Below are 23,146 nucleotides of genomic sequence, written 5' to 3' on the forward strand. Positions count from 1 at the left end.
TATATGGGTAAGGTGATGTACATTATTGCACTATCAATAGCACTTTAGCGGTTCCCTGACTATGGATAGCATGTGAGTGGTTGGTCATAATGGGAGCATAGGTATAAGATTATTACTTTTTTTCACCTTCCTGTGTGAGTGAACAACTCTGGGCTATGATTTTGCCCTCACTTTTGAATTTATTAGTGACCATGGCATGGGTTGTTCCCAGACAAGTGAAGGTGTGCTATACATAAATGTTTATATAAAAATCTACTCCCATTTCACCCTCTCCTGTGTCCTTAATAGGGTGTGACAATCTCCTCCCCTTCTGTTAGGGGTTTAATATTGATTGGTGTTTCTACCTTGCACCTGATTTGTCTCTCTAATATGTCTCCACCTTGATATTGACTCATTTTGTTTAATTTATATATATTTTTTGTAAGAAATGTGTAATAACAATGAATTTTTTACTGATGTGACTTTGAAAAGTAGTTTTTGTTGGGTTGTTTGACTCCGATATTCTATGAAGGCTTCCATGTTTATGGGGAGTTACCCATTAATTTTGATGTTTTGAATAACATCACTTCTAGCAGGTATGAGCATAATTGTGTTACTAAGTTTCCTATCCTTATGTGTATACATGCACAGACAGTTCTTTAGTCTTGATTGCAAGGTGCAGTTTGCTGCATTTGTATTATCACTTCCAAGCCCCACTCCCTTCAATGTCTATAGATTAGGACCCCATTATATGCAAGATCCAAAATTAAGCCTCTCAGCCCCCTTTAAGACGTTGTACTTTTTCTCAAGACTGTGATTTCCCTTGTGTCTGGAGAGAATCCAGGATCTCCCTCCTCCCCACTGGAATCATCCACACCATTTCGATCCCAGTCAGGTGCAGGGGCATCCCCCCTTCTAGCAGGAGGAGTGGGCAGTGGAGCAGCTCCCTCCACCTATCCAGGATCATGTGGCTCTAGAAAAACGGAACAATCCCACAGCACAGAGTGCCAGCCACACAATGGACTGGCTAGATGGGGATGAGGAGTCACTGCAGTATGCTGGCAGATTGCAGCCAGCCCCTGGCTCCCTGTAATCCTGCATTCTCCAGCCTCAGCTGCTGGGGAGGTGACCTGTAGTTGGGCTCTGTGCAGATTGGGAGTTTGGAGGAAGAATGGAAGCTGTCACCTTGTTGGGGGGGCTTCCACCCTGCTCTGTCTCTGAAAGTCTCTTCTTGTGAGTCACTTTTACTAGGACTCCAGTGCCCCTCTGGTTCTTGGAGCAGAAGGGGAAGAGGGTGGGAGGTGAGGGCTCCCATACTGTCCAGGAACTCCAAGAAGATGAAGTCAAGCTGGGGTGAGGAAGAGACATGGGAGATGTAACCTCTGCCAGGGGAGGACCTGCTTCCCCACAGGCTGAGAACTTTTCCCTCAAGGGACCGGAGACATCTGGAGACCCCAACAACCAAAGAGGTAAGTCAGCAGTGCCCCACCGATCCCTTCCCTCCCTGCTATTTACCTTCCATTGTTTATGTCTTTGCTACAATGTTGCACTTATGGAAACTTTGATCCATAAATGATAAAGCTCTGCTCACCAAGCCACATGTCACCAGATGTGTGCCCACCCAGTCCTCCTCTACAAGGGCAACACATGAGCATCCATCATTCCTGTCCCTATACACTAATGTAGAAGCAGTCGGTGCAGGGCATAGACTAATCTCCAAGCAATTCCTGCAAGGAAAGAGTTAAGAAATCCTTTCCAAGGAACCAAGCAAAGTAAACAGTGCACCTTGTGCATCCTCAGCATAAAGCAATCTCCAGGGAAGAATCCAGTTAAGATTTGGCAGTCTCCCCCTCCTGAAGTCCCAGAATCTGAAGTCATAGTAGAACAGTCGTCAGAGCCCAGGAACATTACAGCGTCGGAAGAATCTGGGACTGAAAGTTTATTCCTGTCATTCCTTGTGCCCAGAGTGATCTCCAGTCACTACTGGGACTTTTCTCCATAGAGGTGACCAGAGCCAGTGGTAGCCCTGGGCAGGCTCGGACTGGCCCATAGGGGAACAGGGGAATCCTCCGGTGGGCCCCTGTGCAGATCTGGGCCCCCAACCCCACTATATGGACAGTACTTGGCATAATTCACATGATTTACTCTGTACCGAAAAAAGCAGCATCTCAATCCTTAACCAAACTACCCAGCTTATTATTATATAAAGGTGTAGGTACATAGGGTAGTGTAATATTTGTATGCAGTTGAAAAGTGGGTCCACTAAGGTCATTGATACTGGAGGGCCCTTGGCAACCCAGTCCGACACTGGACTTCTGCTCCAGAAAGGTCTCCATAGAATTATACATCTATGGAGGGATTTCTGCAGGTGGGACTGAGGGGCTACAGGATAATCGTCATGGACTCCAGTGTATATGTAGCCTGCTGGGAGTTGTAGTTTTTCAACAATTTGGGGACCACTATCGTAGAACATGGTGTAAACAGTGGGCACAGTCGCTGCCGTTACACATGGGCGAAACTGGAAACGTAGGAGCCATTTTTATTATTTGCCACTGGAAGGGGTGTGGGGACATGGAGAGTGGCGCACTCTGCGAGTATGGCGCAAAGTCTGTAGATAACAGCCCGCTGGTTGTATCACATCATGGATCGCTCCAGCTGGTAAGAGCCACAATATGGACCCATGATGGACGGACCCCATTGTACATAAAGCAGTTTATACAATGGGGTTAGAGGATTTTTTTTATATAAAAGGGTATTGACTAAGCTGTCTATGAAAAGAGTGTTGAGGCTCGCTGCCTACTATCCCGGGGATAAAGCGGAGTGCCTAGCATTTATTAACAAATATTTGATATAGTGACAACCTATCCTGTAGCGCAGTACACAGGCTAATATCTCCAATCATCCCTGTCCCTTGGAGCTCACAATCTAAGCTCAATAGTCAACACCTAGCTTACAACTCCCATCATCGCTATCTCCTAGAATTGACAGCCTAGTCTCACTATCCTGCTCCCCTAAGGCCTCATTCAGACATCTGGGATTCTTGTGCAAGTTCTTCACTGTGATTTCATGGCTAGAACTCAAACTCGTGAAGGTCTGTGGTTATAAACATGATCGAGTAGTCCGCAAAAACAGACCAGACTGGTCGATTATTTATTGTAGGTGTGGATCAAACGCTCTTTAAAAAAAAAAAAAAAAAAAAAAAAAAAAAAATCTTTGGGTCATTGAGGAAAAATAAAAATGAAAAAAGAAAAAAAAAAAAAATCCGATAAGATTTCGGATACCATTGTGGTAGCATTCTAGTGCTGTTGATTTTTGTGTTTGATAAGAAAAGCTTAAAATAAGCCTTGCATTAAAAAAAACAGATAAAACTGATCAACTCTGACACTGATCACTGTTGTCGGAAAGAGCCTTAACTTCCATCATCCCTAAGGTGAGGCCTGGAGTTCACAATGCAAATCACTATCCCACAAAGCAATCCCTGTCTCCTAGAGGTTACAAAATAGTCTCACTCTTCCCCCAGAGGGTATAGCTCCCAACCTCCTTGTCCCTGGAGCTCACAATCTAATGTCAGTATCCCATAGCCAACTCTCATCCTCCTTGTCCCCTAGCGGTCACAAGCTCCTCTCACGATCCCATTGACAAGGAATAACTCCCATCCTCCTTGTCCCTGGATCTCACACTCCGGATTCTTAACATAACAGGCTGGGAGAACATAGAACCGTCAGGCAGACTCCAGACCAGTGTGCCGGATTTTGGATGAGGCCACAGATCCTGGTGGTACCCGGCACCATAGTAGGAGCTGACAATGGCTCCCCTGTCTGTCAGGGGATGGATTAGGGAGGGTGTAAGGATCCTTATTCCCTGTACTTCCCTACTATCAAGGGGTCGCTGTGTGGGGACAGAGCAGAGTAGCAGGAAAAAGCAGCAGTGGTCACCTTACTTAAAAGGCAGATGTAGCAGTGCTGAATTGTCCTTTGTCTCTCTCTATATATGTTTAGATTTACCTGCAGTCCTATGTAAAATCACAACTTACATGTTTGATACCTCCACGAGCTATGTCAAATACCGCTCTGCTGCCTCTCACCGACTCTTCTATTCCACCTCTGACAATTTTATGTCCCAACGTCTGGAATTTGACCATCCCTAACAAACTTGCCTCTGCTGCATTTGATGTGCTCCTCTTTAGCTCCTGCTCAGACCTTTCACAAGTGACAATCTCAGATCTACACGCTGACAATGCCTGGTCTATGGAGACAAATGTCAAAGACTCTTCTTTGTGTTCTATTCAGTGCATTCTATTGTTCACTGTAATCAGCCATTTTAGGCTGGCAAATTACTGACCAGTAGTGATGAGCGAGTACACTCGTTGCTCGGGTTTTCCTGAGCATGCTCGGGTGTCCTCTGAGTATTTTGGCGTGCTCGGAGATTTAGTTTTCGTCGTCTCAGCAGCATGATTTGCGGCTGCTAGACAGCCTGAATACATGTGAGGAATGCTTGTTTGTTAGGGAATCTCCGCATGTATTCAGGCTGCCCAGCAGCCGCAAATCATGCAGATGAGACGACGAAAACTAAATCTCCGAGCACGCCAAAATACTCAGAGGACACCCGAGCATGCTCAGGAAAACCCGAGCAACGAGTATACTCGCTCATCACTACTGACTAGGCAAAAAGCAAAGTCTCCCCTTGTCTTTCTCTGATAGAATCTTCCCAGGTTCTAAATTCATGGGTTTATTTTTTTAAAATTAATTTTGGGAGTTGGAACCCAGATCCAGCTGAGGAGGGCACCTCCTATTGGAACTTAACTTTAACTACTGCAAATTATGTTTTCTAACCTTATTCAGATAAGGCTGTGCGGCCCAAACTGTAGCCGAGCGCCTCTTATTTATGTGTTTGTAACAATCCCAAATAATTCAGAATATCTGATTATCCGGCACACGTTCAACTGCTATAAGAATCCTAAAAAATTCATCATCCAGACCCTGAGAATCATAGAAAAATAATCCATATCTGATATCACCCAATGTATGAACAATTAAAGGGATATTCCGGTGTAAACAGTGTGTTGCTGTTTCTTTACCATCAATGATATCATTTTAGCTCTCTGTGATATCACCTGTAAGTGGTGCTGTTTCCACTGTCACATGGAAGCACAAACTGCTCTCCCGTGTCCACAGCATTTATTAAAATGAGAGAACAAAAGATATTTTACGGTTTAATAGTCTTTACATTATTCTGCGTGTGAACATGAAGGAGGTAGGTGACCCAAAGAGAAAAACACTCAGGTGGAGCCCAATCCAGAACCTTGTCTTCAAAAATTTCATCTACCCTGATAGCATATGTTGCAACAAATATTAATTTAAAAAAAACACATTTAAGTTACCGTAATTATTTTCCTACTCAACAGGGCCCAGGGGCAAAACTCCGCATCATTATATAAAGATTTCCTCTTTATGCTATTGAAGAAAAATAAGTTACAAAACTCAACATTTACAGATTCCACATAGAATTAATCTATCCAGAGCAGAGCTCTGGAGTATAATACAGGACTTAACTCAGGATCAGTAATGTAATGTATGTACACAGTGACTGCACCAGCAGAATAGTGAGTGCAGCTCTGGGGTATAATACAGGATGTACCGTAACTCAGGATTAGTAACGTAATGTATGTATACAGTGACTGCACCAGCAGAATAGTGAGTGCAGCTCTGGGGTATAATGCAGGATGTAACTCACGATCAGTAATGTAATGTGTGTACACAGTGACTCCACCAGCAGAATAGTGAGTGCAGCTCTGGGGTATAATACAGGATGTACCGTAACTCAGGATTAGTAACGTAATGTATGTATACAGTGACTGCACCAGCAGAATCGTGAGTGCAGCTCTGGAGTATAATACAGGATGTAACTCAGGATCAGTAATGTAATGTATGTACACAGTGACTGCACCAGCAGAATAGTGAGTGCAGCTCTGGGGTATAATACAGGATGTAACTCAGGATCAGTAATGTAATGTATGTACACAGTGACTGCACCAGCAGAATAGTGCGTACAGCTCTGGGGTATAATACAGGATGTACCGTAACTCAGGATTAGTAACGTAATGTATGTATACAGTGACTGCACCAGCAGAATAGTGAGTGCAGCTCTGGAGTATAATACAGGACTTAACTCAGGATCAGTAATGTAATGTATGTACACAGTGACTGCACCAGCAGAATAGTGAGTGCAGATCTGGGGTATAATACAGGATGTAACTCAGGATCAGTAATGTAATGTATGTACACAGTGACTGCACCAGCAGAATAGTGAGTGCAGCTCTGGAGTATAATACAGGACTTAACTCAGGATCAGTAATGTATGTACACAGTGACTGCACCAGCAGAATAGTGAGTGCAGATCTGGAGTATAATACAGGATGTAACTCAGGATCAGTAATGTAATGTATGTACACAGTGACTGCACCAGCAGAATAGTGAGTGCAGCTCTGGGGTATATTGCAAGATGTAACTCAAGATCAGTAATGTATGTACACAGTGACTGCACCAGTAGAATAGTGATTGCAGCTCTGGGGTATATTGCAGGATGTAACTCAAGATCAGTACAGGATTTATTATTTTTAAATCTTTCGTGTAGCATTATAGTTGTGTGCACATGACGTCTTTTAAACTTGGGCAAGCCCGCCAAAATTTCTAATTGGATTGCTGCTGCGTTTTGAAAATTGCGGCGTCTTCAATTTGTCTTTGTGGGATCCTCCTAGGCTTCTTTATTTAGTGTGTAGCATCTTCCATGCAGATGCCTGAATGGATCGGTCACTTCTTTTAAACATTTCTGGTCTTTTTTTATACTTGAGGCGGTTAGAAAACGATCAAAAGACTGAACATATACAAGTCGTTTTGACATAGAAATACTGTACGTGTTCATTCTTTTGACCGTTTTTAGTGCACTTTTCAGGCAGATCTCAGAGCAGACTCTCCAGAAAAATATATCATGTGTGCGTACCCTTACAAGACCACCCCCCATTGTACTTATATATTTGTGCTTTGTTTGGCGCTTATCTGCACTGACTATTAGTTCCAGTGACTTTTTGGCTTTTCTCCCAGTTTTGTAGGTTGTGACCATTTCTCCAGGAGTTATGCAGAACACCAGGAGCGTCTGCCTCCTGTCTCCCACCGTCCTCATTCACTGTCTAACACTCCCCCTCGCTGGACTCCTTCAGGTAAGTAGCCGTCAGATCCGAGTGCAGCACATCACATCATTTACATTGGAAAGTTCTGCTATGGTCAGGGTGGTCCATGCATCAGAGAGTTGAAAACTCTCCTCCTGACCTGGTCCTGCTCTGACTGCTGATGACTGTCACAATGTATCAGTGGAGGTTACATCTCTTGGGCTGCAGGTCGTTTTGAGCCGTGTCTGATGACATTTTGCCGACTTCTCGCAAGGATCTTTTATCTTGACTTGAGCTTTGTTTTGGCCCCATGTCGTCATCTCCGCTCACTGCATAAATCCCCACCGTCTATATTTAACAGGGGATATTTGATCCTTATTTGTGTATATGAAATGAGCTTTAATGAAATCTGCTATTTATACCGCCACCTCCTGCTCCATAAATGGTAAGATCTGCAGCCAACAATTAGGTCTGGATAATAGGCCTATACCGCAGCTGAATGAACCCTCAGCCCCTACGTTACCATTGCTGGCCACAACAGTGGTGTATGCAAGGGTCACACTCTTTTAAACGGCACGACAAATGGGCAAAGATCTCGTTCCATATGCAATCCTATAATGGTGCTACTTGTAGAGCGCAGTTCACATTTGAACCAGTTAGTTCACTTTAATAGCAAAAATCAAAGTAGATGATGGTCCAACAAGTAGCTGCAATGAGGGTAGTTTCCTTAGATGGCAGTAGAAAGACATTTTTCTTCCTTATGTTTTGCATGCTCTTTTCCCAGCTAGCATTGCAAGATCTCTGCACAGAAAATCAGAACCTTTCTTACGTTATATAATGTGACTTTCATTATTTTAACACCTTAAAGGGGTTTGCCCGGACTTTAATATTAGTAACCTAGTCTTAGGATGAGTTATAGATGGATTGGTGGGGCTCGGATTCCCAAGACCTCCACCAATCAGCTGACTGAAGAGGTGGCGGCACACTGGAACTGACAGAGCATCATACGTAGTCTAGTGGCCTTGAATGGTACTGCAGCTCTCTGCCAATCACGAGCGTTGTTCTCTGCAGTATTATCTATAGATACAAATCATCATCGCAGTGTCCATATCCCACGAGGTAGAAGCTCTCCAGAATCATGCACAATGGAGTCAATAACCCTTGCCTTTCTTCTAGATCGCTCAGGCTGAACTCCAGAAGACATGTTCTAGATCCACAGTGGAAAATGTACCCGGCGGTTGTCAGCAAGTGTGTCAGTGCAGACCCCCACCATTACTGCCTCCACCTCCTCCTCCACCACCACCGCCCAGACTCTCTGCCCCCAGTGAGTACCCCGTGACAACCAGTGAGTACTAAGTGTGAAGTAGATTTTATTATGTATGGGATATATAATCGTGTGCCTATATCAAGTCATCGTCACACAGGGAAAGAGAGAGAATGCCGATCCTGTCTTCAGGCAGCATTATGGCCAGGTTCACATAGCGTTATGGCAGTCCGTTTAACGGATGCGTTAAACGGACTGCGCTAAAGCTAGTCTTCTTTTGATCGCATTTGAGCGATCACCTTAGCGCAGCTGCTCCTTCTGCACTAGCAGTGACGGACCCTCGAACGCGGTAGACCGCGTCCGAGGGTCCGTCACAGCATAACGGGACATCGCTAATGCATGCCGATTTTCACATGTGTTAGGGATGCGCTAGGTTATGGCAGTCTATGGGTGCGTTAACGGTTGCGTTACATCGTGTTAATGCCGCTTTGTAACGCAGCCGGTAAACGGACTGACATAACGCTATGTGAACCTGGCCTATCACAGGAGAAAAGAAAGCGTCTCTGTGGCAGCGTTACATCCCATCAAGGTTGTGTCCACATCGGGCAGATAGGCTGTGGATTTTCCATCCAATATTGTGGCCTGAAAAATCTCTATATATTACTGGAGTGGAAAAGTGCATGAAAAGTACTGAATCATCCAGACATCGTAAAACAGAAATCTGCAGAGGAAATAGACGTGCAGTTCGGATGGTAAATTCCATGGCTGTCCATTCATGCTGCAGGTTTTTACAACTAATCGCAGCCTTTACCATATACAGAGGGAAATCTGTGCCAAATTGTCTGCAAAATTTGCAAAAAAAAATTACACAAACAACAAATGAACATTTAGAGGAAAATGTGTATGTATAGAGCAGGGTTCCCCATCCTCAGTCCTCACGGCCCCCAACAGATCATGTTTTCACAATTTCCTTAGTATTACTATCAATGATCTGCCAGGTTCTCTCCCCTGTGTAAGGGCAGTTTCACACGTCCAGATAATTCCGGTACCGGAGCTGTCCGTGTGCATACGTGTACCATCCGTGTGCTGTCCGTATGCTGTCCGTGTTTTTGAAAAATTATTCTCAATGCCCCTTTGACTTTTAAAAACGCACACGGACAGCACACGGAAAGCAGCTGTGGGCGGTACGTGTTTACACGCACCCATTGACTTGTATGGTCCGTGTGATCCGTGCTGTTGCACAAAAACGGACATGTCAGCGTGTTTTGCACACGGACACATGGTCCGTGAAAACACGCTGACATCTGCATAGACACATTCATTCGAATGTGTGTCAGTGTCTCCGGTACGTGAGAAAACTGTCACTACACGTACCGGAGACACTGACCTGTGAAACTGCCCTAATACTAAGGAAATCCTGAAAACCTCATGTGTTGGGATTTGGGAAACACTGGTATAGACTGTGGGGACATCCACACAGAATGTAACTTAGGCATGAAAATCTTCAGTGGATTTTGGCACAATCTTCCTGAAAACTTGGCAATTCTCCCACTTGGCATAAGCTCTGCAGGGTTTTTTCTTTGGAGGGCTTTTTTTTCCTATCTAAAGCATTAAACAGTCCAAACAAAGTGGCTGTGAGATTTTACGAAAAGTTCATGATGTCCACTATGCATTTAAAAACAAGATTATTTTTTTTTTTTTTTTTTTTTTGTGCATTCTTCCCTATAGACATTTAGGGGGTCTCAAAGTCAAAATTGCATTTTAAGTGCAGAATCTACACTAAAAATAACACATTTTAAAAAAAAAAAATTGTTTGCTATTGTGTATCTTGGAGAAAACATCAAGGAATACCACATGGTGTTTATGCACATCGAAATATGGCATTAGTGACATGCAGGATTTGTGATGCACTTTGCGGAACATTTGCCACAGATTTCACCCTTAGGCCATGTGCACACGTTGAGTACTTGGTGAGTTTTTACCCCAGTATTTGTAAGCCAAAACCAGGAGTGGAAAGGACAGAGGAGAAGCATAATAGAAACATTTGCACCACTTCTGTATTTTTCACCCACTCCTGGTTTTAACTTACAAACACTGGGGTAAAAAACTCACCAAATACTGACATGTGTGCATGTGGCCTTAGGCTGGAGTCACACTTACCGTATAAAAAATCGGTCCGATTTTGACGGCCGAGAATCCCACAAATGTTCCCCGAACAGTGATCTGTATGTAATCCGTTCACAATGTGATGATGTGATTTCCTCGCATCAAGTAACAGTGTGACATCTGTATGGCACCCGAATGCAATGCGATTTTAACATGAGCTTTAACATACAGCAATTCTCTCTAACTAAACGCTCATGTTAAAATCGCTTTGTAAAACACAACTGTAAACATCGTCTTAAAACCAAATAATCTTCAAAATATATAGATGGATTAAAAGCCGGCAGATGTCGCGTACAGTATAGAATAGATATACACTCACTGGCCACTTTATTAGGTACACCATGCTAGTAAGGGGTTGGACCCCCTTTTGCCTTCAGAACTGCCTCAATTCTTCGTGGCAGAGATTCAACAAGGTGCTGGAAGCATTCCTCAGAGATTTTGGACCATATTGACATGATGGCATCACACAGTTGGCGCAGATTTGTCGGCTGCACATCCCTGATGCGAATCTCCCGTTCCACCACATCCCAAAGATGCTCTATTGGATTGAGATCTGGTGACTGAGGAGGCCATTTGAGTACAGTAAACTCATTGTCATGTTCAAGAAACCAATCTGAGATGATTCGAGCTTTATGACATGGCGCATTATCCTGCTGAAAGTAGCCATCAGATGTTGGGTACATTGTGGTCATAAAGGGATGGACATGGTCAGCAACAATACTCAGGTAGGCTGTGGCGTTGCAACGATGCTCAATTGGTACCAAGGGGCCCAAAGAGTGCCCAGAAAAAATTCCCCACACCATGACACCACCACCACCAGCCTGAACCGTTGATACAAGGCAGGATGGATCCATGCTTTCATGTTGTTTACGCCAAATTCTGACCCTACCATCCGAATGTCGCAGCAGAAATCGAGACTCATCAGACCAGGCAACGTTTTTCCAATCTTCTACTGTCCAATTTCGATGAGCTTGTGCAAATTGTAGCCTCAGTTTCCTGTTCTTAGCTGAGAGGAGTGGTACCCAGTGTGGTCTTCTGCTGCTGTAGCCCATCTGCCTCAAAGTTCGACGCACTGTGCGTTCAGAGATGCTCTTCTGCCTACCTTGGTTGTAACGGGTGGCAATTTGAGTCACTGTTGCCTTTCTATCAGCTCGAACCAGTCTGCCCATTCTCCTCTGGCATCAACATGGCATTTCCGGCCACAGAACTGCCGCTCACTGGATTTTTTTTCTTTTTCGGACCATTCTCTGTAAACCCTAGAGATGGTTGTGCGTGAAAATCCCAGTAGATCAGCAGTTTCTGAAATTCTCAGACCAGCCCTTCTGGCACCAACAATCATGCCACGTTCAAAGGCACTCAAATCACCTTTCTTCCCCATACTGATGCTCGGTTTGAAGTGCAGGAGATTGTCTTGACCATGTCTACATGCCTAAATGCAGTGAGTTGCCGCCATGTGATTGGCAGATTAGAAATTAAGTCTTAACACACAGTTGGACAGGTGTACCTAATAAAGTGGCCAGTGAGTGTATACTCATATAGTATAGGTGTGTGTGTATATATGTGTGTGTGTATGTGTATATATATATATATATATATATATATATATATATATATATATATATATATATATATATATATATATATTCTCCTTATATTTCATAGAGGGATATATAGCGGATAATTCATTTGTCGGCTTCTGTAAAATCATTGCAGAAGCCGACAGGATAGGAGACATGGATTACATACAGTAAACCCATGCAGAACAGTTAGATTTATAGATGTTAGTGACTAATACTGTTAGTAGTATGTGTGTGTAAAATTTGGGACCTGTATGTACTTAATAAAAGAATGTTTTCACGGAAAAAAATGGTGTGGGTTCCTGCGCAATTTTCTGCGTCAGAGAGGGAAAGCCAGTGACTGAGGGCAGATATTAATAGCCTAGAAAGGGACCATGGTTATTGCCCCCCCCCCTTGGCTAAAAACATCTGCTCCCAGCCACCCCAGAAAAGATGCCAATTCCAGCACTTACTGTATACTCTCTCTACCCACTGCCCTGTAGAGGTGGCATATGAGGTAATGGGGTTTTTTTGTCACCTTTGTATTGTAAGGTGACATTAAGTCTGGCTTAGTAGTGGAGAGGTGTCAGTAAGACACCTATCCATTACTAATACTAAAGTTTGTAAAGGGTTAAATAAGCACACACAGGCAGAATAAAGTATTTTAATGAACTGAAAGACCACACAGTTTTGCCATCTTTATTGTTCTGCTAATCCAAACGATGCCCTCGATCGTCTGTAATAAATTAAAAATAAAAAACCAACACTATACCATACCTGTCCGGCGTTCAGTCCCACGGTTTAAACCATATCTGGGGGATATATAGTTTACAAGCGGGAGCATGGAAAAAACTCGCAGCATGCTAAGATTGTAATCGGAAATCTGATCGCATACCGCAATAGAAGTCAATGGGCGCAAGAAAAAAAACAAACAGCACTTGGACCATGCGAGTGCTATCCGATTTTTACACACCAGTCTCGCTTGAAAAGCCGGTAGTTCTGTGTTTTTATACAATATGACTATGGGATTAGTAATAGGGGTGTCTTATCGACGCCTCTCCATTACTAACCCTCGGGACTTGATGTCACCTGACAACACAAAGGTGACATCAACCCCCTCAACCATCACCCCACTTGCCACCGCTACAGGGCAAGTGGGAAGAGCGAGTTTAAGTGCCAGAATTGGCACATATTATAGATGCACCTTTTCTGGGGCGGCTGAGGACTGATGTTTGTAGCCTGGGGAGGACAAGTATCCATGGCCCCTTCCTAGGCTATTATCAGTCCACAGCTGTCTCCATAGCCTTTACTGGTTACTAATTAAAGGGGGACCCTAAGTCATTTTTTGGGGAGTCCCCATTTTAATAGCCAGAAAAGGCTAAGTATACAGTTGTGAGCTGATATTAATAGCCTTGGAAGCTCCATGGGTGTCTATCTGTCTATCTATATATCCTATGTGTATTTACTGTATGTAATCCATCTATTCTATCATGTTGGCTCCTGCTGTGATTTTACAGTACTTGGCTGCTGAATTTTTGGTTTTTATTCTATCTACTATATATACAGTTGTGCACAAAAGTTTGCATAAAAAAGCTCAAAAAAATATTTTTAGGATCAAGGCAAAAAGAAAACCAAGGTAGCAACAAGAAAATGACCCCTAAACTTTACTTTTTATTCAATAATTAAAACCTGGACAATCCCAGTTCATAGGGTACAGGGTGATAATTTACAAAAACACTAGACAGAAAATAGTAAGTACTCAGGGCCACTACACTCGCCCTAATAGGCCCTAACAAGTCCCTTCCTGGCCGCGGATGTTGGCACCCTAGTTGTTGACGATGTGGCGCCCCCGCTCAACGTCGGTGACCCTAAAACACCCTGAAAAACCCTAGTCCACGACGAGGATACACAGAAAAAACACAAACACACAATGACTTATAGAAGGGGTAAATCTATTAGGGACATAGTGGTTAAGAGTCATCTTGAACCACACAAGAAGGAGGGAACATGGCTACAAAACAGGCAGGTTGGAACGTTCAGATGTGGACACTGTAGTTTTTGTAAGTATGTTATACCCTCGAAAACATTTACCAGTGCTCACACGAAAAGAACATATAAGATGAACTCATTTGCGAACTGCAAAACTGTAGGGGTTGTCTACTTATGCACGTGTTCCTGTTCCCTAGATTCCGTGGGTAAAACTAAGCGTGAGCTCCGTATACCTATTGGTGAACATCTGGGGGATATTAGACATAAGAGGGATACCCCACTAGCACGTCATGTTAACCTTGTTCACGGTGGTGATGAGAAGCAGATTGGATTCCGTGTCATTGAGAGAGTTCAACCCGTGGCAAGACAGGGGGATTGGGATAAGAAAATCTTACAACGGGAGACGCGTTGGATTTTCTGGCTTGAATCGCAAAGCCCTAATGGCCTAAATGAGTAGTTGAATTTTACTAGTTTCTTATAGGATGGTACCCGATGGACCCAGTATGTTATTTTTCTGTGCTCATTGTTTTGAGCTATGACATTGTTTCTTGACATTATCTTGCTATAAAAAAAATTTCTGAATACATAGAGGTGTCTCTCTAGGGGTTAAAAACGTTTTTTTTTGTGAAGATTAATGCTATATTATGTTTATTATGACCATATATGAGGGAGATTTACATATTCCTATGTGATATTTCCATTATTGCATTTGTTGGTGATGTCATGGTACTTTGAATCTTTATTATTGAGTTATTATTTCATTAATAATCTCTTGGTTTACTAATTTGTAATATTGTATGTACAGTCATGGCCAAAAGTATTGACACCCCTGCCATTCTGTCAGATAATACTCAGTTTCTTCCTGAAAATGATTGCAAACACAAATTCTTTGTTATTAATATCTTCATTTAATTTGTCTTAAATGAAAAAACACAAAAAGAATTGTCCTAAAGCCAAATTGGATATAATTCCACACCAAACATAAAAAAGAGGGTGGACAAAAGTATTGGCACTGTTCGAAAAATCATGTGATACTTCTCTAATTTGTGTAACTAACAGCACCTGTAACTTACCTGTGGCACCTAACAGGTGTTGGCAATAATTAAATCACACTTGCAGCCAGTTGACATGGATTAAAGATGACTCAACCGCTGTCCTGTGTCCTTGTGTGTACCACATTGAGCATGGAGAAAATAAAGAAGACCAAAGAACTGTTTGAGGACTTGAGAAACCAAATTGTGAGGAAGCATGAGCAATCTCCAGGCTACAAGTCCATCTCCAAAGACCAGAAAGTTCCTGTGTCTACCGTGTGCAGTGTCATCAAGAATTTAAAGCCCATGGCACTGTGGCTAACCTCCCTAGATGTGGACGGAAAAGAAAAATTGACAAGAGATTTCAACTCAAGATTGTGCGGATGTTGGATAAAGAACCTCGACTAACATCCGAACAAGTTCAAGCTGCCCTGCAGTCCGAGGGTACAACAGTGTCAACCCGTACTATCCGTTGGTGTCTGAATGAAAAGGGACTGTATGGTAGAAGACCCAGGAAGATCCCACTTCTTACCCCGAGACATAAAAAAGCCAGGCTGGAGTTTGCCAAAACTTACCTGAAAAAGCCTAAAACATTTTGGAAGAATGTTCTCTGGTCAGATGAGACAAAAGTAGAGCTTTTTGGGCAAAGGCATCAACATAGTTTACAGGAGAAAAAAAGGCATTCAAAGAAAAGAACACGGTCCCTAAAGTCAAACATGGCGGAGGTTCCCTGATGTTTTGGGGTTGCTTTGCTGCCTCTGACACTGGACTGCTTGACCGTGTGCATGGCATAATGAAGTCTGAAGACTACCAACAAATTTTGCAGCTTAATGTAGGGCCCACTGTGAGAAAGCTGGGTATCCCTCAGAGGTCATGGGTCTTCCAGCAGGACAATGATCCAAAATACACTTCAAAAAGCACTAGAAAATGGTTTGAGAGAAAGCACTGGAGACTTCTAAGGTGGCCAGCAATGAGTCCACACCTGAATCCCATAGAACACCTGTGGAGAGATCTAAAAATTGCAGTTTGGAGAAGGCACCCTTCAAATATCAGGGACCTGGAGCAGTTTGCCAAAGAAGAATGGTCTAAAATTCCAGCAGATCATTGTAAGAAACTCATTGATGGTTACCGGAAGCGGTTGGTCGCAGTTATTTTGGCTAAAGGTTGTGCAACCAAGTATTAGGCTGAGGGTGCCAATACTTTTGTCTGGCCCATTTTGGGAGTTTTGTGTGAAATGATCAATGTTTTGCTTTTTGCTTCATTCTCTTTTGTGTTTTTTCATTTAAGACAAATTAAATGAAGATGATAATACCAAAGAATTTGTGTTTGCAATCATTTTCAGGAAGAAACTGAGTATTATCTGACAGAATTGCAGGGGTGTCAATACTTTTGGCCATGACTGTATATGCATCAATTCAATATTATATGTGGTAGCGGAGGTTAATCTTCCTTATTAATGAACCGGAACATAAACAACATGTTCTCTGATAGTTTCGCCCCTCTCTCTGACGCACTTCCGGGATTTCGGGATACAGGCCGCACTGTATTAGGAGCGCGCTTTCCGGTGTACGCGACCGGAAGTGACGGTGCCGCTGGTGCACGGTGGATAGGAGGCAGGTTGCTGCCCACTAAAATTCTTCCCCCCCACTAAGTGTGATCGTTTCGGAAGTGACGGTCCTGTTGTCACATGGTGGGAGGGATTTAGAATGCTCTCCACTGAAATGATCGCCTGTACTACACGTGATCACGGCGCATCACCGGTAGTGACGTCGCAACTGGAACGCAGTAAATATGAGCGTCAGAGACACAGAAAAAACGCCGCACATTGCACTGATCTCTCGGCTGGGGTGAGGAGACCCCTTTTTCCTCTGCCCCTGATGAACCCTCAGCATCTAGGAGGGGGAAACGCGTCGGGCTGGGCCTCATATCTTCGGATGGCTGATAAGTATCAATGTTTTTAACGCTGACAGACTGATGGATGGCAATATGATTTTTTGGTTATTAGAGCACTCTGCAATTTAGGGAGTGCCTTCACTGCCGTCCCTGTTTACATTTAGGACTATTATGTCCATTGCCTATGCTTAATCAGCGTTTTTACGCCATTTACATGTTATGCCATTAATTTCCATCTGGTGGATCTTCTTTGGTTATTTACCTGAAGTGCATTGATTGTGCATTACTGTGGTTGCATTTTTTTCTGTGTAAACGTTTTTTCTTTTGGGGCTATATTTGGTCTGTCATTGCTTGCAGCATAAGCCTTTTTTACTACAAGATAAGACATTGAAAGCTGCAATACAAAGCATTTTTTACTACGAGATAAAATTAGGGTGGGCTTATATGCCCACGACTCTACTCCGAGATAAGTTGAGACGACATATAGTCTCTCCACCAGGGGTTATTTTTGGGTGTTTATTGTGTGTTTGTGTTTTTTTCTGTGTTTCCTCGTCGTGGACTAGGGTTTTTCAGGGTGTTTTAGGGTCACCGACGTTGAGCGGGGGCGCCACATCGTCAACAACTAGGGTGCCAACCTCCGCGGCCAGGAAGGGACTTGTTAGGGCGAGTGTAGTGGCCCTGAGTACTTACTATTTTCTGTCTATTGTTTTTCTAAATTATCACCCTGTACCCTATGAACTGGGATTGTCCAGGTTTTAATTATTAAACAAAAGTTTGCATACCGCAGCAGCATTTTTGCTTTCTTGGCCTTTTTTCAGAGAATATGAATGATAACACCAAACCTTTTTCTCCACTCATGGTTAGTGGTTGGGTGGAGTAATTTATTGTGAAGCTATTAGGGTTTTTTCTTTTTAAATCATAATGACATCCCAAAACATCCAAATGACCTTGATCAAAAGTTCACATACCCCATTTCTTAATACCGTTTAATGATGGCTTGAAGTCTTTTGTGGTAGTTATGAATGAGGTTCTTTAATCTTACAGATCGTAAAGCTGCTCCCTCTTCTTGGCAAAAAGCCTCTAGTTCCTGTAACTTCCTGGGCTGTCTAGCATGAACTGCGTGCTTGACATCTCCCCAGAGTGGCTCAATGATATTGAGGTCAGGAGACTGAGATGGCCACTCCAGAACCTTCACTTTGTTCTGCTGTGACCAATGGCAGGTCGACTTGGCCTTGTGTTTTGGATCGTTGTCATGTTGGAACATCCAAGTACGTCCCATGCCAGCTTCCGGGCTGATAATTGCAAATTTTCCTCCAGTATTTGCTGATTAAATGCTGCATTCATCTTTCCTTCAATTTTGACCAAGCTTCCTGTGCCTTTGTAGCTCACACATCCCCAAAACATCAGTGATCCACCTCCTTGCTTTACAGTAGGAATGGTGTTCCTATCACCATAGTCCTTGTTGACCTCTCTCCAAATGTAATGTTTATGATTGTGGCCAAAAAGTTCAGTTTAGGTCTCATCTTTCCAAATTGCCTTGTTCCAGAATTTCTGAGGCTTGTCTCTGTGCTGTTTTGTGTATTGTAGGCGAGATACTTTGGGGCATTTGAGCAGTAATGGCTTTCTTCTGGTGACTCGACCATGAAGCCCATTTTTCTTCAAGTGCCTCTTTATTGTGCACCTTGAAACAGCAACACCGCTCGTTTTCAGAGAGTCCAGTGTTTCAGCTGATGTTATTTGTGGGTATTTCTTTGCATCCCAAACAATTTTCCTGGCAGTTGTGGGCAAAATTTTTGTTGGTCTACCTGACCATGGTTTTGTTTTTTCAGAGCTCCTGATTTTCCATTTGTTTGAATGCTGCTGACTGGCATTATCAATTCCTTGGATATCTTTTTGTATCCCTTTCCTGTTTTATACATTTCAACTACCTTTTCCAGTAGAGCTATTGCCAATTCTTTTGCTTTCCCCATGAATCACAATCCAGAAATGTCAGTGACTCGATGAAAGATGCAAGAGTCTGTCTGGATCCCAGAAACTCACTCCGCTTTTATGCACACACAGGGATTACAAGCAAACAGGTCACAGGTGAGGATGTTACCATTCAAACCTATTTGTGTCAACTTCTGTGCATGTTATCAGGCTAAAATCACCAGGGGATGTGAACTTTTGTTGATCAGGGTCATTTAGATGTGTTTGGTTGTCATTATGATTTAAAAGAAAACAAAGGAAAAAAGGCCAAGAACGCAAACATTCGGCCGGGGTATGTAAACTTTTGAGCGAAACTGTATATATCAGTGACATTTTTATATCTATTCTATTCTAACCTGTCACGCTGTGATTTTACTGTACACGGCAGATGAATTGCCGGCTTTTCAGATCTATCTATCTAGAGAAGCAGCACACCATCATCTTGGTGCAAAAAAGCTATTTTAATAGCCCATTTGTGCACAACGTTTCGGCTCTGTGTGAGCCTTTATCAAGTAGTATACAAGGGCACATTCAGGATATTTAAGGTACATGATCATATTTTCAGTAGATGGTCATTAATAAGTAGTGTGTGGGATCTTCCACGGCTGCATTGTTTGAGATACTATACCCACTTTATATGGGGAGAACGTATGGCTATAATCACTTGAATAAGATGGCGCTGGGTGCTTCCAATACTAGATACGCATGTATGCAATCGCAATAACTGGGGGACGCGATTGCGCATGCACTACTAAGATTTGCAATTATACAGATGGTGCTGCAATCGCTGGAGTGCAACTGCGCATGCGCAAACTTTCATTCTCTTCCTAATGGTGACTTCATTTCCTGACATGCGCAGATGACCTTTTGAAATGCCTAGAATGGCTCAAATAGGAATGTAGTCTCTTCGTGACATGCGCAATTGATCCTATGAGATGCTGGTAACAGCGCGATTAAAAATGGGGTGAATCATGTGGCATTATAATCCCTTATAGCTGATACATTACAATCAATTGGTTTGTTTATGAACTTCTATATAATATTGCACTGTATGCACTTTTGAAATTCACTCTGTAGTGTTGCAAATAATACCTCTCTGCACTTTTTCTATAAATATGAAATAACAGATATGGAATTGTATTGTTATGATACTGATTGATGTAAATTATATTCACTTTATTGCATACCTTAAATATCCTGAATGTGTACTTGTTTACTACTTGAAAAAGGCTCACACACAGAGCCAAAAGGTTGTGCACAAATGCGCTATTAAAATAGCATTTTTTGCACTAAGATGATGGTGTGCTGCTTCTTTAATTTCTCTAATATAAGGACTGGTATGTACCTGTGAAGCTCTGCACCCAACTATTGCCGATATTTAGGTGCTGCTCTCTGCTTAATTGTATCTGTCTATCTATTATCTGTCTGTCTGTTATCTACAGTGGGTGTTTCATTGCAGCCATTTGGTAAATTTAATAACGTTCATTTTTCTCTCATTAATGTACACTCTGCACCCCATCTTGACTGGAAAAAAAACAGAAATGTAGAAATTTATTAAAGAAAAACCGAAATATCACATGGTCATAAGTATTCAGACCCTTTGCTCAGTATTGAGTAGAGTCTTCTTGGGAATGATGCAACAAGTCATACCTGGATTTGGGGATCCTCTGCCGTTCTTCCTTGCAGATCCTCTCCCGTTCCGTCAGGTGGGATGGTGAACATTGGTGGACAGTCATTTTCAGGTCTCTCCAGAGATGCTCAATTGGGTTTATGTGAGGTCTCTGGCTGGGCCAGTCAAGAATGGTCACAGAGTTGTTCTGAAGCCACTCCTTTGTTATTTCAGCTGTGAGCTTAGGGTCATTGTCTTGCTGGAAGGTGAACCTTCCACCAAGTCTGAGGTCTAGAGCGCTCTGGAAGAGGTTTTCATCCAGGATATCTCTGTACTTGGCCGCATTCATGATTCGTGCAATGGCAACCAGTCGTCCTGTCCCTGCAGCTGAAAAACACCCCCATAGCGTGATGCTGCCACCACCTTGTTTCACTGTTGGGATTGTATTGGGCAGGTGATGAGCAGTGCCTGGTTTTCTCCACACATACCGCTTAGAATTATCACCAAAAAGTTCTATCTTTGTCTCATCAGACCAGAGAATCTTATTTCTCATAGTCTGGGAGTTCTTCATGTGTTTTTTGTTTTTTTTAGCAAACTCTATGCAGGCTTTCATATGTCTGGCACTGATGAGAGGCTTCCGTCTGGCCACTCTGCCATAAAGGCTCAACTGGAGTAGGGCTGCAGTGATAGTTGACTTTGTAGAACTTTCTCCCATCTCCCTACTGCATCTGTGGAGCTCAGCCACAGTGATCTTGGGGTTCTTCCTTACCTCTCTCACCAAGGCTCTTCTCCCATGATTGCTCAGTTTGGCTGGATGGCCAGGTCTAGGAAGACTTCTAGTAGTCCCAAACTTCTTCTATTTAAGGATTATGGAGGTCACTGTGCTCTTAGGAACCTTGAGTACTGCAGAAATTATTTTGTAACCTTGGCCAGATGTGTACCTTGCCACAATTCTGTCTCTGAGCTCCTTGGCTCGTTCCTTTGACCTCATGATTCTCATTTGGTCGGACATGCACTGTGAGCTGTGAGGTCATCTTATATAGACAGGTGTGTGCCTTTACAAATCAAGTCCTATCCGTTTAATTAAACACAGCTGGACTCCAATGAAGGAGTAGAACCATTTCAAGGAGGATCACAAGGAAAATGGACAGCATGTAACGTAAATATGAGTGTCTGAGCAAAGGGTCTGATTCCTTATGACCACATGATATTTCTGTTTTAATAAATTTGCAAAAATGTCTACATTTCTGTTTTTCTCAGGCAAGATGGGGTGCAGAGTGTACATTAATGAGAAAAAAAATCATTTTTGAGTTTACCAAATGGCTGCAATGAAACAAAGGGTGAAAAATTTAAAGGGGTCTGAATACTTTCCGTACCCACTCTATCTACCTATCTATCTGTGCGTTTTGAAGAATATTTCCTTTGAAAATGATGTGTAAGTGACAGAAAATTTCTATATGTAAAAGCTCATGTTAAAATCGCATTGCAGTCGGATGTAAATCGGAGGCTAGGTGTGAAAAATCGGATTGTACTCGCATGAAAAATGCATGACACTTGCATTACACTCTTCAGTCGGCAGGAGCAAAATCAGACTGATTTTAATATTGCTAGTGTGACTCCGGCCTTAGGCCTCAATCTATTCTATGATTTCTAAACACTGTTTTTCTGTGATACCTTTGTATCCCCGTTCATACTGCACCCACACACACAAATGATACACCATTTGAAAGGTAAACTTGCCCCTTCAGCAAGAAAATAGCCCAACAAACCACACATCCACAATTTGATCACAAAATACAGTTTAAACATTAATTTTCATAAACCCGCAGTAAGGAAAAATGACCTGCAGGTGGCACCACAGTACCCCAAAGGACATTACCAACACATTTGTAAATATCCACTGCTTTTTCGCTGATTACTTCGCCCCACACACACACGATACACCATTTGAAAGGTAAACTTGCGCATTCATGATTTTATCACTAAATACAGTTTAAACATTCATTTTCATATACCTGCAGAAAGACACAATGACCTGCAGGTGGCACCTCAACTGGAAAACATTTTTTGGCCTCTACTTATCAAAACAATTTATTGTATTACCAATCTACATATATATACCTGTCTGTGTTCATCAGCTCATGAAATAAATTTACATTTGGCCGACCACCTTGCTTTTTCTGAAATTGCCTGCGCCCCCGACGACCAATGTGCGAAAATTTTGCACGTGTCAAGCTAGTTCATCAGAATTAAAAAAAAAACAAAAACTGTTTTTGAAGCAGAAGACAATTCTGGAAACTCTCCTTTTTCCATTTTTTTTTTTTTTGCATTATTTAAAAAATGAGGGTTTTTTTCTATTTTTTTTTTTTCATATTTTTAGTGTTTTTTGGGCATCTTTTTGCAGATGTTTTTTAGAAAGCATATAGGGAATTTGGCACATTGCACTCCAGCGCTGCCTTCATCAATAGTGAAGTACAAAACATTAGTGCTGGTGATTCTAGGCATTTGTATTTTTATCTTTTAAAA

At 42.5% G+C, this 23,146-nt stretch overlaps 1 protein-coding gene across 4 annotated transcripts in view; it reads left to right on the forward strand.

Moving 5' to 3' along the window:
• Positions 1-433: 433 nt before the first annotated feature.
• The window catches only part of PRIMA1 (proline rich membrane anchor 1), a 93,865-nt gene continuing 71,152 nt past the window's right edge, over positions 434-23,146 (forward strand). Inside the window, exons 1-3 of one of the 4 annotated variants that reach the window (XM_073578103.1) lie at positions 434-575; positions 7,080-7,195; positions 8,321-8,489. In XM_073578103.1, the coding sequence (XP_073434204.1) occupies positions 7,112-7,195; positions 8,321-8,489 (253 nt within the window). In that variant the 5' untranslated portion in view covers positions 434-575; positions 7,080-7,111. Of the gene's footprint in view, positions 576-781; positions 1,449-7,079; positions 7,196-8,320; positions 8,490-23,146 lie in introns of those variants that run through there. The other 3 variants (XM_073578105.1, XM_073578102.1, XM_073578104.1) reach the window with 3 other exon arrangements.

The sequence above is a fragment of the Dendrobates tinctorius genome, unplaced genomic scaffold, assembly GCF_039654945.1.
Source record: "Dendrobates tinctorius isolate UK_male_01 unplaced genomic scaffold, ASM3965494v1 ptg000058l, whole genome shotgun sequence".
Classification (NCBI taxonomy): Eukaryota; Metazoa; Chordata; class Amphibia; order Anura; family Dendrobatidae; genus Dendrobates; species Dendrobates tinctorius.